Source organism: Rhinichthys klamathensis, unplaced genomic scaffold (assembly GCF_029890125.1).
Source record: "Rhinichthys klamathensis goyatoka isolate OS25496 unplaced genomic scaffold, OSU_Roscu_1.1 h1tg000076l_1, whole genome shotgun sequence".
NCBI classification, from domain to species: Eukaryota; Metazoa; Chordata; class Actinopteri; order Cypriniformes; family Leuciscidae; genus Rhinichthys; species Rhinichthys klamathensis.
The window spans coordinates 2,766,473-2,783,676 of NW_026606618.1; the positions used below are offsets into that span (position 1 = coordinate 2,766,473).

Sequence of the window (17,204 nt, forward strand, 5' to 3'; positions counted from 1 at the left end):
TCAGCTTTGAAGTGTTCTGACAAAGTCATGAATGTGTTGTTGTGTATGTTGTTATAAACAGCAGGGAGCTGGTAGGGCTAAACCCCTAAGAAAAGATGAGAGGGAATTATGGAAGTGTGTCAGAGGGTTGGCTCAGTTGTGGAGACTGTTTGGGGACCATGCATGCCCTCATTTGGTGGTAAAATGGATGTTTGGGTCTGTCTGATGTTTCCGAACAGATGTACCATTTCACTCTTATTAATTCATTTGTGTATAAAAGTTCATCTGTATAGATAAACATTAATTTCTAGTCATTTACCTGTTGAATTTTAGGGATACTGACTGTTGTTTTATGTGTCTTTTGTGTAAATAACCATAACCGTTAGCATTAGTTGCAACTCTCCAGAGCAGAGATGTTATAAGCCCCAAAAAATATTAATATCAGACATACACATTAGAAAGCTTTTATGGGCTTGAGACAGGGACATGAAGTCACTGAAGATGGGATGTTGTTAAACTCATTCAGCATTGGAAGAGACACTGTTCCACTAATGGAGCTTTTGATGAGGGGGTTTGTCTCGCTGTGCTATAGAGTTCGGTCACCAGCCACTTAAACAATGTTATTAATGGAAGTAGGACTACTTTGGGACTAGGTGTGTTGAAATAGTTTTAAAATGTTTTTATTTTCTTCTTGTAAATAGAAAAATAGGGTAAATAATAAATATAGCTCTTTTTCTATTGAAGTTGTTGTTTTTGATTTTCTCTTCATGTATTTGCAGTGTGCTTACTTTAGTAAATCAAGTCCTTGTATTTGCAGAGATTGAATTAGGCCACAAAAGTTTCCACATCAAATGTTTCTACATCATTTGAGCCTGTCGCTTCCTTTTGCAGTGTTTTCTTTGACAACAAGCCCAGTCCCCTCGTGACAAGCAAACCTCATTTTTGACAATTGCCCGAGCTTCTACATTGTCATTTCTGATTAAATGAAAAAATAATAATAGGCTACAGTAAAAAGCAAATGAATGAGGCAAATATAAAGAAGATATGATCTGATACCCTAATGCAGAAGGCTTGTTTTGTGATTTCTATTTAAGATGAGGCATAATAATTGAATGATGCCATTATATAACAGCCTAAATAATTGACTAGTGGAATTTGGGCCAGTTGTGTCAGAAGCACAAAAACGTCTAAAGGAAGTGATGCAAGTTAAAATGCTGAATTTCTGATAATCACTGATAAACCAGAGATGTTGGAAACGGATATGTTTTTAATCCATGTAAACAAACTGTCATTGTCTTAGCAAACAAAATCAACAATGGACACTTGTGAATCCTGTTCCCAGAGTTCACATTGTTGTTTTGGTATTGGCGCCATCTGATGGACAAACAGAATCACCTTTCTCTGGGAGTCGCAAATGTTAAAAGAAAGTTAAAAGATATTAGCAATAATGTTATGCTAATAGTGTTTTTAGCAATAAAATATTTTTTTTGTAATTTTAGTTCTTACTAATAGAAATAAAATCGGTGAATAATAATTTTTTTTAAAGAAGTGCAGGGCTCAAACAACTTCTTCCAGGAATAAAGTCATTTTCTTCCCCCCGTCACTTATTTGGCAGGAAAGTGTCTGTTTTTGGGCCAAAAATGAGGGTTGCGTCGGCCAGCCAGACTGAAGCTCCTGAAGGTGTCCTGATGTGTTTCCTGCTCTCAAATTACCAAATTGAACTCTTTAAAAAGGCTAATCGACAAACTGAAGGGGGTGAGGCAAATATGGTGTACATTATACTGTAAATATGCAGTAATTTGAATCGTATTATCTGCTAATTTGATTTATCGAGTGAAAGCGTGTCGGGACATCTGGAGTTGATTAATACTAAAAACACAGCTTGTGAAGACCTGCCTTTTCAGCATCTTCCTTCGAATACAGTTCCAGAATTTGAATAACAAACATCCAGTTGCTTCTGGAACTCCGCCTGGCTCCATTTTAGCAGACTGACATTAGATAAGAAAGGGAGTTTTCTTGGTTTTATTATATAACACAAACTAAACAATAGGGAAATACATCAGAGTTGAAATATACATCATGCTTTTGTCATTGATAACTATACTTTTGCTTGGAACTGCACAAACTCAAAGGACAACTCCTGATTTTATGATGGAGTATTTTCAGAGACAACTTCAGCAGCTGGAGGTAAGAATTTTTTCCCTAAGATAACTTATTTGTGGCCAAATATGTTTGCTTTAACAGTAGCCAATAAAATATATTAATACATTATACATTGGGTACTTTTAGGACAATTAAAGCTTACTATTAGCTATACGTTTTATACTCTTTTTGTATACTGTGATTTTGTTAAGTATGTGTTCCTGGATCTGGATTGTTGGTTCTGGAGCAAAATTTCTACAACATAACACTAACCTAACCATAAACTTATAAAACCAGGCAGAGAAATTTAACTGCACTAATGTGCAGTTCCCATTAGCCTAGAACTTTTTTCCATTTCTCTACAATGTGACTGGCGATTTGGAATGTTGCTCCAAGACTAACAAGGATGTTGATCCTTGCCGTACTTGGCCAAATCAGGGGGTCCAGGTTTAGCTGGTTAGCTATGTGTTCAGACTGAATTAAATTTCAAGCAAAACACATATAAATTGCTAACATTTAAATATAGTAGATGTTTTACCAGTTGCCGTTCTATTCATTTTAGTTTTATTCTTGAGTTTTAATATAGCGTGATCAGTCACATGGTATTTTTGTGCATTCATCTGAACAGGGACGACTGATCAAATGCGAGCAGGACTTCCAGCACTTCAGTCAAAGGATGTATGAAATCTCTAAGGAGATACATGGGCAAACAAGCAAGGCGAACGTGTTGAAATCAGAGGTCAAAGGTCACATTGATACCATCGCTATGCGCATGGATCGAGTGGAGAGAGATGTGGAATACCTGCAGAATAAGATCCCTGACAACGCTCAGGTTGACATTGAAGACTCGCTGATCGAGCACCAGATGAAAGAAGCCAAGCTAAAAAAGACATCTGTAATCCCTAAGGGCAAAGGTAAATAAGAAGTTTAGGTATCTATCATTTGGAATTAAGCCCTACAATTTTAATTTTTAGGACTTTTTTTGGTGTTAGAGTATTACATGTAAACATGTAGATTAAGAATATTTACCCCCGGTTTCACAAACAAGGCTTGAGCCTAGTCCCAGACTAAAATGCACGTTTGAGCTGTTTTAACTTAATATCTTAAAAAATATTTTTTTTTCTAAGGCATGTTTATAAAAGCTACTACGTCCTAATTGAACTAAGGTCTAATCCTGGCTTCTGTCTGTGAAAACGTGCCTTAGTTTCCAGTAATTGATAAAAGGTATCAATGAATTGTGCGTTCCTATAAAAAACATATGGTAAATAAAGGATGTAATTGTATAAATGTAATATTTCTAATAACTTATATTGCTATTGCTGCATAAAGTTGATTATTTTGATCTTGATTCTTCCAGACTGCAGTTCAGAGCTTGTGGGTATCAAGTCCCTCAAAATCGTCAAGAAGGCAGGCGACGTCAATGGATCCTGGATGAAGGATCCGACGAAGGGTTCTGCTAAGATTTACTTTTTTAGCGGCACTCGAAACAGTACAATATTAGCATATACTTCTCTGAAGACTTTCACCGAAGCAAACTCCACCAAAAAGACGGAAGTTATCCGTCTTCCTTTTCCCTGGCATGGAACCGGCCATGTAGTCAACAACGGCTTTGTGTACTACCACAACGCAGACACCAACAATGAGATCCTGAAGGTCCACCTCAGCAACCGCACAGTGGCTGATCGCTTGCTGCTTCCTGGAGCCGGTCGAATGCCGGCTTATTCCCTCAGCCCTCACACCTTGCTGGATCTCGCCCTAGACGAAATGGGGCTCTGGTCGATCCATGCGGACCCAGACTTCGGCGGCAACTTGGTGATCTCCAAGCTGGACCACAGTAGCCTGGCTGTGGAACACACTTGGGATACCAATTGCAATAGCCGTGATGCAGAAGCAGCTTTCATAATCTGTGGCACCTTATATGTGGTCTACAACTCCCACTATGGTGGAAGGTCCAGCATCCAATGCTTGTTTGATATCCACGACACCATCTACCCCGAGAGCATCCCTGTGCTTTTCTTCCCAAAACGTTACACCAGCCATTCCGGTTTGCATTTCCACCCCAAGGATAAGCATCTGTATGCTTGGGATGATGGTTATCAGACCATCTATAAGTTAGATATCAAGAAGATATAAGATAGGTCAGTTCTACATGGAATCAAAAGGGCAGTTACAATAAGGTCCTTTTAACCAGCAGTGCTTTATTCTTCTTCCCAATCACATCTGATCTGCTTGTAATTTAACGGAAAGCACTTTGTAGTGCACTTTGTTGTTGTACCAGACTGTAATTTCCTGAAAAACAAAGGACTCTTTGGCTTCCTCGGTTCAGCCAGAGGACCGCTAGTATCGTATCTGCACTCTTTCTATGATTGATTTGAGACAATAAAAGTTGTTTATAAAAGAAGTTTATCCAACAGCAGTAGGCCTACACTAGAAATAAAGAGCATTATACAAAAACAAATGATCTCCAATGAATATGTCTCTCAAAGAAAATATTTTTGTACAGAATTTGTTGCCATTTCAAATTCACAGTATTGCTGAGGTGGATCATGCATTGAAATATTACAATGTGCTCCATACAAGCACAATTTGTGTATTACTTATTTGTATGACACATTTTGGCAATAAATAATCATTGATAATTATTATTTAATTAGTAATAATTTAATTAATTTGTTCAACATCAATTCTTGTTCTCAGCCTGCAATTGCCATGGTTGTCACTATTGGCCCAGAATAGGCTCCCACCGTTTTTGACCAATGAACTTTTCCAGCTAATTTTTTTATTACTTGTTTACACAATTCTATAATAATTTAATGAAGATTGTTGGGGATTGTAATTGATATGTCAAGTAGGGTTGCCAACTGTCCCGAATTAGCCGGGACGTCCCGATTTTTGGGCCTAATTTATTATTACCTCTCTTGTCCCGATTATTAAGTTGGCAACCCTAATGTCAAGTATCAGTATTAACACCTCTAAGTAATTATGCTTTTGAGTACAAAGTCTTCAAAGTATATTCATTAAATAAATGTTTATTACTATTTTGTTCACTTTTCCAAGGCTTTAAATTATGATTTTAAAATATTTCCAGGTTTATTTTCATGAGTCAAATACTTTGGCCTTTTTACATTTTGTTTTTAGCTTGCAAGCATGTACCTGCGCTGATAAACGTTAGCGCATGCGCACGTGTACATGTTAGCTGTACTTGTCATATTTGTGAATTTGAACGGCCTGAACAATAGATGGCGCTGCTATTCTCCCCTTTCTTTTACTGTCTATGATTCTCCCCACAGATTTCCAGCACCACCTGAACATGTGGTCACTAGTTGTTGTAACCATAGACTGTGGTTGTAAGTAACGGAACATATTTGAAGACAAAGGCGACACTACAAACAGTTATTGAAATGATTATTTTATGAGTTTATTTAATTCGGTGACAAAACATTTAAAACTAATGAAATTTGTTTTCACTGCTCTTGTGTTTTTTTAAATATTCCCTCCTCGTTACCTATACCAAATTAAACTGTTCCGCTATACTTTGACCGCATTATTATGACTAAAGTGTTACTTTAGTTTATTTATTTTAATTATAATATGGAAATCTTTTGGCGATAAGACCCGCCCCTTACAGCACATGACAGGTGATTGGTCAGATGTAATGTACCTCATAGGGCTTTATTATATTGGAGCAACGCAGTTCGATGATAACAGATGAGCGGGACGCCAGCTGACAACAAGAGGATTTAAAATCGGCCAGGATCGGAAATTACTTACAATACAGGTACGTTGAATTTTTAAAAACATCCTGCCAACATTCCTTTCTTAGCTACATAACAACTTTTTCGTCATTTTAAGCAGTTTTAAATAGTCTTTCGCATGTGTAATGTCATAGAAATTATCAAGAAAGTTTAGGTGCAACGGTTCCTCGAGATAAATTTAATTTAAATCACATTGATTGATCATTTCTGCCGTTGTATTATTATTATTAATGATAAATGTGTGAGTTGTAGCTACTATATGGGATCAAAATGATCTTAATTATCTTAAAAATTATCTTTAAAAAAAATGCATTAGCATATAGTGTTTGTGAAGTTTAATACCGAATCCAAATAAGTAGGCTATACATAAAAACTTTAAATTCGAGTGAATATAATTATTTACATTTATATATTAGTACACCAATAAGCTGTAATGATGACCATGTGAATTCTATTATCTAATGCAAATAACTAGCCTATTTAATGAAAACATAAAAACGTCAAATGTGAGTAAATATAAATCACTCCCATTTAAAGTCTTCTTGCATTACATTATATAGTAGTAGTACACAAATAAGCTATACTGTGATGATGACCAAAGAGGAATAATCACTGACCAGAAACTTAAACTCAAACGTGATTGGTCTGTCAAATCCTGAAGGATCTAGGTAGATAACTGGGTCATACAGTGTAGGATGAACGGTCTCAGATTAGCCATTATCTGAGCGAATATTCACAAAACATTCGGCACTGAAGCCTATTACAGTTCTTGTCTCTGCCTGTTACCATTCATTGTCCACGTTTGTTTTACTGCCAGTTTTTATTATAGTGCATAAAGCCTCTTCCTTCAGTGCTGACCCCAGTGGGCTCAGTGAGCAGCCACACTCTGTGCTGCGATGGAGATTTCACTTGGTAATGACTGTGGGGTTCAACAAAGCTGTCTGTGAAGATCATGTGCTTAGAGAAAAGGATAAAGGCTTTTTTATTTGTCCCTGGCGTTCTGAAAACAACACAATTGTATTGCTCTTTGATGAAACTACCATATGTTTGCCAAATTAAAGCATTTAGAAATATAAGAGTTTAATAACTTGTTGTGGATGAACATTTTAGTTGTTACAGTACAGTTTTTTTTTTAAATAACCATGTGATAATGTGTAGTCTTGAAGTAGCTTAACATTTCAGAGATGTTTAAGGCGGAATCAAGCCTTTACAGTCTTCATAACCTTTGACTTCCTTCTCCGTCCCGCTTTGACCCTCACCTTTCTGTATTCAGGGAAAGAGATGTTGAAATCTAGTGAGATCATCTTAGCATCTTAGCAATTTCTTGTCAGAGCTAATTAAAAGCAAGACATTGATTTCTGATTGATTTTTTGTTGTTGTTGTAGCAAAGTTGAACACAGTAAATGGTTTATGATAACAGGTGAAGGAGAGCGTTCATATCGTTGTTTTGGACAGACACTTAGCCCTCAGGCTCTACTGTGTGATTATTACCGTGCCCTTATTTCCATAGAGGTGCACACACACGTCCTGATTGACCAGTTTTACCACAACCGTTTCATTCCCAGAACGATAATTTGAAAATTGTAGTGATTCTCTCACTGATATCAAGTAGTTAGTTCAAGATAGTTCACACAAAAATAAAAAGTCTGTCATTATTTACTCACCCTCATGTCATGCCAAAACCTGATATTTTGAAGAACATTTTGCCAAAATTGAACAAAAATGGTACAAAAAGCGGTCACTGGGATTGGTACCCTTTAAAAAGGCTCTAATTTGTACCATTTAGGTACTAAAATGTACACGTTTGGTACCAATAAGAATCTTTGAGGTACTAATATGCACTCCTCAGGTACAAAGGTGTACCTTTTGAAAGGGTACCGCCCCAGTGGCAGCTTTATACTGAATGTTAATGGTGACCAAAACAACTCAATAATGATGACTGACAACTAAATAAAATAATACTAACTGTTTACTGAAGTTTTGTGCAGTATTGTATAGGGATTCAATCATTTCTCCAGCGCACACTTTGAAGTAGTCCAAAAACGTAGGCAGCTGACTTGTTGCCTCGTTGCCTTATCAGGCCATGACTTTGCAGGGAGCTTTTGCGCACGAAGGCACCTCATGAAATTGATTTGGGACAGACTTCTGAGGTAGCGTAACAGTTTAATGATCTACAGCAAAATATAATGAGGTTTGGTGATAACTAAGTGAATATTTAATGACTACAATAGTAATTTCGCGCTAGAATTTACATAAAAAGTAGGGAACGTTGGTCAAAAACGTACATTTAAACACAAACTGACCACCAACCGCAACTTTTAGACGCCAGCTTTATTTTTTAGCGAATTTTTTTAGCGCTCGAATTTACATAAAAAGTAGGGAACGTTGGTCAAAAACGTACATTTAAACATAAACTGACCACCAACCGCAACTTTTAGACGCCAGCTTTATTTTTTAGCGCAATTTTTTAGCGAGATTTTTTAGCGCTAGAATTTACATAAAAAGTAGAGAACGTTGGTCAAAAACGTACATTTAAACACAAACTGACCACCAACCGCAACTTTTAGACGCCAGCTTTATTTTTTAGCGCAATTTTTTAGCGAGATTTTTTAGCGCTAGAATTTACATAAAAAGTAGGGAACGTTGGTCAAAAACGTACATTTAAACACAAACTGACCACCAACCGCAACTTTTAGACGCCAGCTTTATTTTTTAGCGCAATTTTTTAGCGAGATTTTTTAGCGCTAGAATTTACATAAAAAGTAGAGAACGTTGGTCAAAAACGTACATTTAAACACAAACTGACCACCAACCGCAACTTTTAGACCCCAGCTTTATTTTTTAGCGAAATTTTTTAGCGAAATTTTTTAGCGCTCGAATTTACATAAAAAGTAGGGAACATTGGTCAAAAACGTACATTTAAACACAAACTGACCACCAACCGCAACTTTTAGATGCCAGCTTTATTTTTTAGCGCAATTGTCACAGAATGGAAAGCACAGGATTGTGGGATATCAAAGGCAGTGAAGGATACATCTATGCTGCCTTCAAAAATCGGAAGTGAAGCTAACATTGGATTCGGATGTGCCTTGATGCCTTCCTACCTTGGAATGCGTCTTCCGAAGGCAGCGTTTTTAAGCTTTCGGATGCAGCCATTGGATCATTCACTCAGTTCGCTTCCTCACAGGGCTCTCTGCAAAGCATTATGGGAAATGTATTCTTAAAGCTAAACAGCATTATATCAAGGCAGTTTAAACTGTTTCTATTATTATTATTCAACACTATTTAACATTCATATAACTAGTATTATATTCAGAACAACCCCAATTAATTTTTATTGTATGGACATTTCTAAAAATATCTTTGTTTGTATTCCACAGAATAAAGAAAGTCATACAGGTTGGGAACAACATGAAGGTGAATAAATAATGACATATTTTTAATATTCAAGTAAACTGTCCCACTCAGTGCAACCTTTTCGAAGGCTTGTAAAGTTAAATGCAGTTCAATCAGCATCTAAAAGGGTCCATCACTCACTTCACTTAAACAAAAAACAAACAATAAACTCTTTGATTTAGATACCAACACTAGGTTTAAGAATCGAGATCCAATTCCCAGTTGCATTTTGCACTGAATACTGTAACCTAGCGGAGGAAACTAACTTGAACATCTACAGTTGGCATCAGACTTTTTGTGAACCCCGTCCTGAGGACTGAGGTAGACAGCTGTGGAGATCCCATGCAATATGCATTGGGCAGTATTGATGTCAGGGACCTGTAGGACAGAGCCGTGACGTTTTGCCCCGTGAGCAGGGTTTTCCTGTGCCGAGCGGCTCACTGACATTTTCACGGGCCTTGGCACCACAGTCGAATGCACCTGCTCAGGGCTGACATTTCTCTTGTTACTGTGGAGGAGTGCAGCGTTCACCCCAGCTGCCAGAACGCATCCGCTCCGGTGAGTACAGCTCAGGATCGTCCAGGGTCTGAGCCCGAATCGAACTTACAACCGCCTACACCGAGTCATGAATCATTCCGAGTGTGTAACATCAGAGCTGTTTTGATCTCTTGGACATTCTGACGTTAATATGTGTGGAAGTGTTATGTGAAACGTCTTTATTAATACGGCGAAGCTTCCTCTTTGTCTTCCGCTTGTTGATCACGCTACTCCGCCTGTGGTGTTTAGTCATAAGGTTCTGCAACTCTATCCCCTTGTTATTTGAACCAGGTTTGTTGTGGATGACTTAACGTGTTTGAAAAGTAACCTGTATTGAGAAGGTAGCTTGTGGCAGAGCGTAAACCTGCTTGTAAAATCACACAAAACGTCCAGATCCCACAGCGATGAGGCCTTGTGTCACATTGGGAACTGCGCTTCAGGTCACCTTTCTAACATTATAGAGCGTTTGACCAAGGTATGCGCAGTGCCCACGCGATATGTCACTCCGTCAGCTGCTTACTGAACACACACACAAACACATTGGGATGGTTTAATGCAGAGTGCTGAGTGGGGACGGTTAAGCTGTTCGAGGACTGCTGTCTTTGATGTTCTCATATTAAGCTGTGTTGACGTGCTGGGTTTATTGGTCTGACACCTAATGCTGATGCCACTTCCTCCCCCTGCAGTATTTCTGCCCAAGGCTGATACAGTATGTGTCATTTTTTTGGGTTTTACTGTACATAGTGGGGATTGCTATTTGCTAACAACATGGATGGAAAATACGTATATGGAGTGGCTTACAGGCAAATTAATAACAATTAAAAATTATAATTAACATGGTTTTAGGTTTCGAATAATACCATAGTTGGCACAGTGGATTTATTAACATAACATTTAATATTTTGATATACACTACTGTTCAAAAGATTGGGGTCTGTAAGATTACATTTTTTTTAAATAAGTCTTTTCTCACCAGTGCATTTATTTGATCAAAAATACAGAAAAATAATAATATTGTGAAATATTGCAATTTAAAATAACTTTTCTATTTGAATATATTTTAAAATGTAATTTATTCCTGTGATGGTAAAGCTGAATTTTCAGCAGTCTTCAGTGTCACATGATCCTTCAGAAATCATTCTTACACACTGATTTGCTGCTCAAGAAACATTTCTTATTATTATATCAATGTTGAAAACAGTTGTGCTGCTTAATATTTTTGTGGAAACGTTTTTTTTTGTATATATATATGAATGCAACAAATGGAAATCTTTTGTAACGTTATAAATGTCTTTACTGTCACTTTTGATAAATCCTTACTGAATAAAAGCATTAATTTCATTTACATATTTTTTTTTTACTGACCCCAAAACCTTTGAACAGTAGGCCTAGTGTTAATTTATGGGAACTTTTTTCAAAGAAAACATTTTACATAAAAGTACATTTAATATATGTATATAATTTGTATATAATATTTCTTATTAGTATGTTATTTATATAATAATATAATATAGGCCTACTATTTTATATAAAGTGTATATACTTTAATATTTAAACATTTTATGGTAACTGTTTTCAAAAGAGTAAAATTCACAATAAGTGAGGAAAAATAAGTCTTTCCTCAAACTATTGCTATAAGTTATGTATCTATTGCTTTAAGTTCCTGAAGTGATATAGATAGAAGTTTGATGTCTGATTTACTAATCAGGTTTAAAGACCATTCATACCAAGAATAATAACTATAACGATTAAAGTCCACACCAGCGGACGATATCGTTCTGTTTATTCTAAGAGCGCGCTGCAGTTTTGTCATCTGTCCCTTTAAATGCTCGAGCTCTTTAAAACACGATGGATTCTGATTGGCTCTATAAAAATGCTAAAAATGATTTTATCGTATCATAAGCTGGAAAAAATCATTCTGAAAGTGATTCCAACAATACCGTTCTCGTCTGCTGGTATGGACACACTAATATAGTTATCGTTATAGTTATTATTCTTGGTGTGAATGGACTTTAAACCTGATTAGTAAATCAGTAAATCGCTATTCTTTTATATTTAGATACATTTTTAGTTTACTATTTAGTATAAACTATATCGTTATTGTTCTTGGTGTGAACAGGCTTTTACTAATGCTTACTCAGACTCATTATTAGTGCATCTGCTCCAAAGTCCAAACATGTTCATGGTCACAATTGTCCAGTATTTTAGTAAAGAACAACCTTGGATGAGCCGGTTTATCATTAACTGTAATGTAGCTCAAAAATACAGGGACTTCCCGCAGTAGTTTCTGTTTGCCTCTCTAAACATCCTGGAGTAAAGTAAGGAGAACGGTTATTCTAACACCACAGTTTGCTGTTTGGCACCAAACGCTGGGCTCACAGTCTCGGGCAGTTTTTGAATCACATGATAAATAGCAGTAGCTTGTTAAAACCAAAGAATTAGTTTGCTTGTTTGGTTTCACAATATTTCAAAGGGTTTTGGATCCAAAAGATCTATAGATTCTTCAGTGTCTGCTTGTGAGTGATATCTAGAGCAAACACTTAAGTACCGGTATTGTCAAAACTTGTCACATGTCAAAGTAAAGCAAACAACACTAGACTAATGTGTCTCACGAGGTGAATCTTTTGAAAACATGTCCAGGTCACATTTCACCCCAAATCAAAAATATATATTTTTTATATTTTGCATGAAAAAAACAATTATTTACTTTAGTTTTTTTTTTTTTGGTCATTTTTTTTCATACCAAAAAAAGTACATACAGTGTTGGGTTGATGTAATGCATTACTAAGTAATTAATGACTGTAATTTAATTACTTTTCCCTTGAAAAAGTAAAGTAAGGGATAACTCTTAATTCCTCTGTAATTTAATTATAGTTACTTCTGATTTCATTGCATTAAATACTGAATAGACTATAGTACAACTTTATTTAAAACAATAGTGGATTTAACATCAAAATAATAAAATGTATTTTTTTAATGTAACCTTCTCCCCTTAAATACTTTTGTCTGTTCAAGAATAATGTATGCACTTTTATATTATTTATTTGAAAGAGCAGTTTCATGTCTATCTTTGTATTGTTCAACTGGTCGTGGTTGATATGGGATTTAGAAAGTAATTATTAATAATGCAATACGTTGTAGAGAGAGTAATTAGTACAGTAATCTAATTCATAATTTTTTTTTGAGTAACTAACTTACATAACACTGTACACACACACACACACACACACACACACACACCCACACACACACACAGAGAGACACTGTAATGATGGTTGAAACAAGATTTTTACATTTTCCGAAGAAAATGTAGGCGGTGCTTACAAGTGTCGTGAAAAGGTCACCTCCACAAGGCAGATTACTATGGTATTCAGGGTAAAGTCTAAATGGCCCAGTAAGTTCTCTATGATGATATCCTGGTCTCTAATATGATTCTCGTCCCTCCTTCAATATAAGTCTATGGGATTGATATCATAAATGAGTAAAGTGAGGTGAGGGATACTGTAGTTGGGATCAGGTTCAAACACTTCCTTAAAATCAGTTTCCCCTCTCAAAGCCTCCGCATGAATAACCTGTGGTTTGGATGGCCTTGCAATCTCTAAGAGAAACAGTGTGAACGGAAATATTCAGAATGGGTTTGGGCGGAAAGAGTGATTTTTTTATAATTCAAGGTCCAGCTGTTTACAGGTTTCGCTGTTTGTGTTGGCTTATCAGGGTTTTATAAACACAGAGGATCTAAGCAGCCGAGGACTTGAATGCTGTCCGGCATGTGATGTGTGTGTGTGATTCAGTCCCTCTGGGCGGCTCGGTCACACTCTTGAGTATCAGGAACACTGAGGGCAGGGGCTTCTATTGGAATGTGTCAACACTGATAGAAGCAACACTGACTTACTGTGAGGGACATTTCAGAAGTTGTATTACTTTTCATCTAAACAAACATTTAAAAGATTTGTTTGAGAAACTAGATTAACTAGATCCATAGTATTGATTATTTTACTTAGTAATGTAAAATAATTAGTAATTTTCGATAATCACAAATTCCAAGTACAAACTCTCTACACACATTTCCGTGTTGTTGTGTCTATTGTTGTGTTTTTGTTATATTATGCAATAATTAATATAATATTAAAAATATTGCTTTTATTATTATACTAATTATTAACATAGTAGTAATATAATGCTATCTATATATATATACACTCACCTAAAGGATTATTAGGAACACCTGTTCAATTTCTCATTAATGCAATTATCTAATCAACCAATCACATGGCAGTTGCTTCAATGCATTTAGGGGTGTGGTCCTGGTCAAGACAATCTCCTGAACTCCAAACTGAATGTCAGAATGGGAAAGAAAGGTGATTTAAGCAATTTTGAGCGTGGCATGGTTGTTGGTGCCAGACGGGCCGGTCTGAGTATTTCAAAATCTGCTTGGTTACTGGGATTTTCACGCACAACCATTTCTAGGGTTTACAAAGAATGGTGTGAAAAGGGAAAAACATCCAGTATGCAGCAGTCCTGTGGGCGAAAATGCCTTGTTGATGCTAGAGGTCAGAGGAGAATGGGCCGACTGACTGAAGCTGATAGAAGAGCAACTTTGACTGAAATAACCACTCGTTACAACCGAGGTATGCAGCAAAGCATTTGTGAAGCCACAACACGCACAACCTTAAGGCAGATGGGCTACAACAGCAGAAGACCCCACCGGGTACCACTCATCTCCACTACAAATAGGAAAAAGAGGCTACAACTTGCAAGAGCTCACCAAAATTGGACAGTTGAAGACTGGAAAAATGTTGCCTGGTCTGATGAGTCTCGATTTCTGTTGAGACATTCAGATGGTAGAGTCAGAATTTGGCGTAATCAGAATGAGAACATGGAACCATCATGGCTTGTTACCACTGTGCAGGCTGGTGGTGGTGGTGTAATGGTGTGGGGGATGTTTTCTTGGCACACTTTAGCCCCCTTAGTGCCAATTGGGCATCGTTTAAATGCCACAGCCTACCTGAGCATTGTTTCTGACCATGTCCATCCCTTTATGGCCACCACGTACCCATCCTCTGATGGCTACTTCCAGCAGGATAATGCACCATGTCACAAAGTTCGAATCATCTCAAATTGGTTTCTTGAACATGACAATGAGTTCACTGTACTAAAATGGCCCCCACAGTCACCAGATCTCAACCCAATAGAGCATCTTTGGGATGTGGTGGAACGGGAGCTTCATGCCCTGGATGTGCATCCCACAAATCTCCATCAACTGCAAGATGTTATCCTATCAATATGGGCCAACATTTCTAAAGAATGCTTTCAGCACCTTGTTGAATCAATGCCACGTAGAATTAAGGCAGTTCTGAAGGCGAAAGGGGGTCAAACACAGTATTAGTATGGTGTTCCTAATCCTTTAGGTGAGTGTATATATATATATAATTGTATTATATTAATAATTGTTGTTTTAAATATAACAATTTTATATGTATACAATTACATTACATTACATTATACTAATTATCTCTAAATTCTGACTCCATGAGACTACTCACTAGTATGATCTAAAGGCCAGAAGAATTTGAATGACTCCAACTTCCTCAGGAGTGTTTGATTTTAGTTTATATGGTAACTTTGATATTTGCATCACATACTGTTTCCATAATGTGCTTTAACTGTAGTTGACTGGCATTGAGCTCATGTGAAACACACTATACAGTACATGGAGAAAACTACACAGGTGGAGCGTTTGAATGGGGAACTGTCCACAGTGAGAAATAAATAACCTAAACAACAGAAGAATCTCTTGAAGTGATTTGTCAGGTCGTAATGGTATGAAACAGATGACACAGGAGAACTACTATGGTTAACATTATCTTTTTCAGACTGATTTAATTGCCTAAACAGAAATTGAGTTTGAGTGTGTGGGTCAGATAAGACCGCCTGTTCTGTAGTGGGTCAGGAATCTAAAAATTGTTGTGATTTCTCATAAAATGGCAGGAGAACCTTAAGGGATTGGATGTTTGTAAGCAGATTATTGGACGTGAGACGAGAAAGAGAATGGTAAAACTTCTTGATTTGATAAGCAACAGCGGTATATTTCTTTGCCCTGTGCCACCTTATAATAAGTGAAGAGAGACGAAAAAGCCTCATCAGCATGATCAAATAAGACGTGACTCCTTTTTTAGGGCAGATAGCACATGACAGAAAGCCTACACACCCTTATCTGCTCGAACAACTGGGGTGTGTGCGCAATGCTTGAGGTTGTACTGGATTTTCCATTTTCGCTTGCATTAAAAAGCATGCTATCTATTAATGAACTGCGCTCATCTCTTCTTGTCATTTAACTGAAGGCTTGTATTCACATTCCTATCAGGGCCGTGATTACAGCGCTGTTGTGTGTTTCAGCAGTGAAAGATCCCACTGCCCCGAATAGAGTCAACACTCTCTTGTCGTGTGAGACTAAATTAAGCTATACATAATGAACAGCATTGTGGGCCGCGCACCCTTTCAGCACGGTGGCCCTCGACAGTTGCCTTTTGTGACCCTCTACCTGACTGGCATGTGTCCCGGCTGCCCACTTACAAGATTACAACAAGTAGGTTAAATGTTCTGTTCATGATGTGGCCTAACATTTATAAAAAATGTATATCCAGTGCTCGAAGTTGGCCGGCACTTCTATATTTTAATCTGTGGCGTAACCTCACTTTTTCTTGCAAACCGGCACTTCTCACATGGTCCTGGTTGTGGATTCCTATTGAAATGACTGTCCGAGCAACGGTAAATGTGACCGGAGCTTTACTCTGAGACAGAAACGGGCTTCCATAATTTAGAGATGCCTCTTTGTTTGCTTATGTGTGTGAGGCTAAATATATGATGAATGAATGTGCGTATTACACATGCCACAAGGCATGACAATAGGGTGAAACTTGACCCTGACAAGCGTAATCATTCTCAAATTTCCCTCCATCACTGAGGTCCCACAGGGAGAAAGTCAACCTGCCTCGGGATACGTCAAAGCAGAGAGTCAGGGGTTAACGCTTGGGAAAATACCAGCTCTTAATATGGAGACCATTTTATATTATAGCTTCAGAAAGCATGCAGTCAAACACGTACAGCTTTCTAAGTGGCACTTTCTAAAAACAGACTTGTCAGAGTGGACAGTTTGATTTGTACGTATTTACATGTCGTTGTATACCACATTTGCTCAAGGCAATTTATGTAATGTCAAGTTAGATTGGCATCATTGTACATTCCAGTCAGGAAAGCTGCAGTCTTAGACATGCCAAGCTGCTACTTGTGTCAGATGAGATTCATGGTATTGGTTCACACACAAGATTAATGTTTTTACTCCACCCTCAATTTCGAAACACACTTTCCCAGCAACTGTAATTGTGACTTTTATTC

The 17,204-nt window shown here is 37.2% G+C and overlaps 2 protein-coding genes across 15 annotated transcripts in view; both read left to right on the top strand.

The window, feature by feature from the left end:
- Positions 1–1,495: 1,495 nt before the first annotated feature.
- olfml1 (olfactomedin-like 1) lies at positions 1,496–4,763 on the top strand. The gene is made up of 3 exons (XM_056250940.1): positions 1,496–2,166; positions 2,750–3,035; positions 3,479–4,763. Exons 1-3 carry the CDS (start codon positions 2,059–2,061, stop codon positions 4,252–4,254), a joined length of 1,170 nt encoding a protein of 389 aa, XP_056106915.1. The 5' UTR covers positions 1,496–2,058; the 3' UTR covers positions 4,255–4,763.
- Positions 4,764–5,798: 1,035 nt separating this feature from the next.
- Positions 5,799–17,204, top strand: part of ppfibp2b (PPFIA binding protein 2b) — a 55,387-nt gene continuing 43,981 nt past the window's right edge. For 11 of the 14 annotated variants that reach the window (XM_056250901.1, XM_056250902.1, XM_056250905.1 and 8 more), the window contains exon 1: positions 5,799–5,899. The gene's annotated coding sequence lies outside the window, so the exon portion shown is untranslated. The remainder of the gene's footprint in view (positions 5,900–17,204) is intronic. The other 3 variants (XM_056250915.1, XM_056250916.1, XM_056250914.1) reach the window with 1 other exon arrangement.

What these genes read in the sequence shown, in the direction of transcription:
- olfml1 (XM_056250940.1), top strand. Translation starts at nt 2,059, where the DNA reads ATGCTTTTGTCATTGATAACTATACTTTTGCTTGGAACTGCACAAACT. An exon ending in GACAACTTCAGCAGCTGGAG is followed by an intron (nt 2,167 to 2,749) that starts GTAAGAATTTTT and finishes TCATCTGAACAG; the next exon opens with GGACGACTGATCAAATGCGA. An exon ending in TGTAATCCCTAAGGGCAAAG is followed by an intron (nt 3,036 to 3,478) that starts GTAAATAAGAAG and finishes TGATTCTTCCAG; the next exon opens with ACTGCAGTTCAGAGCTTGTG.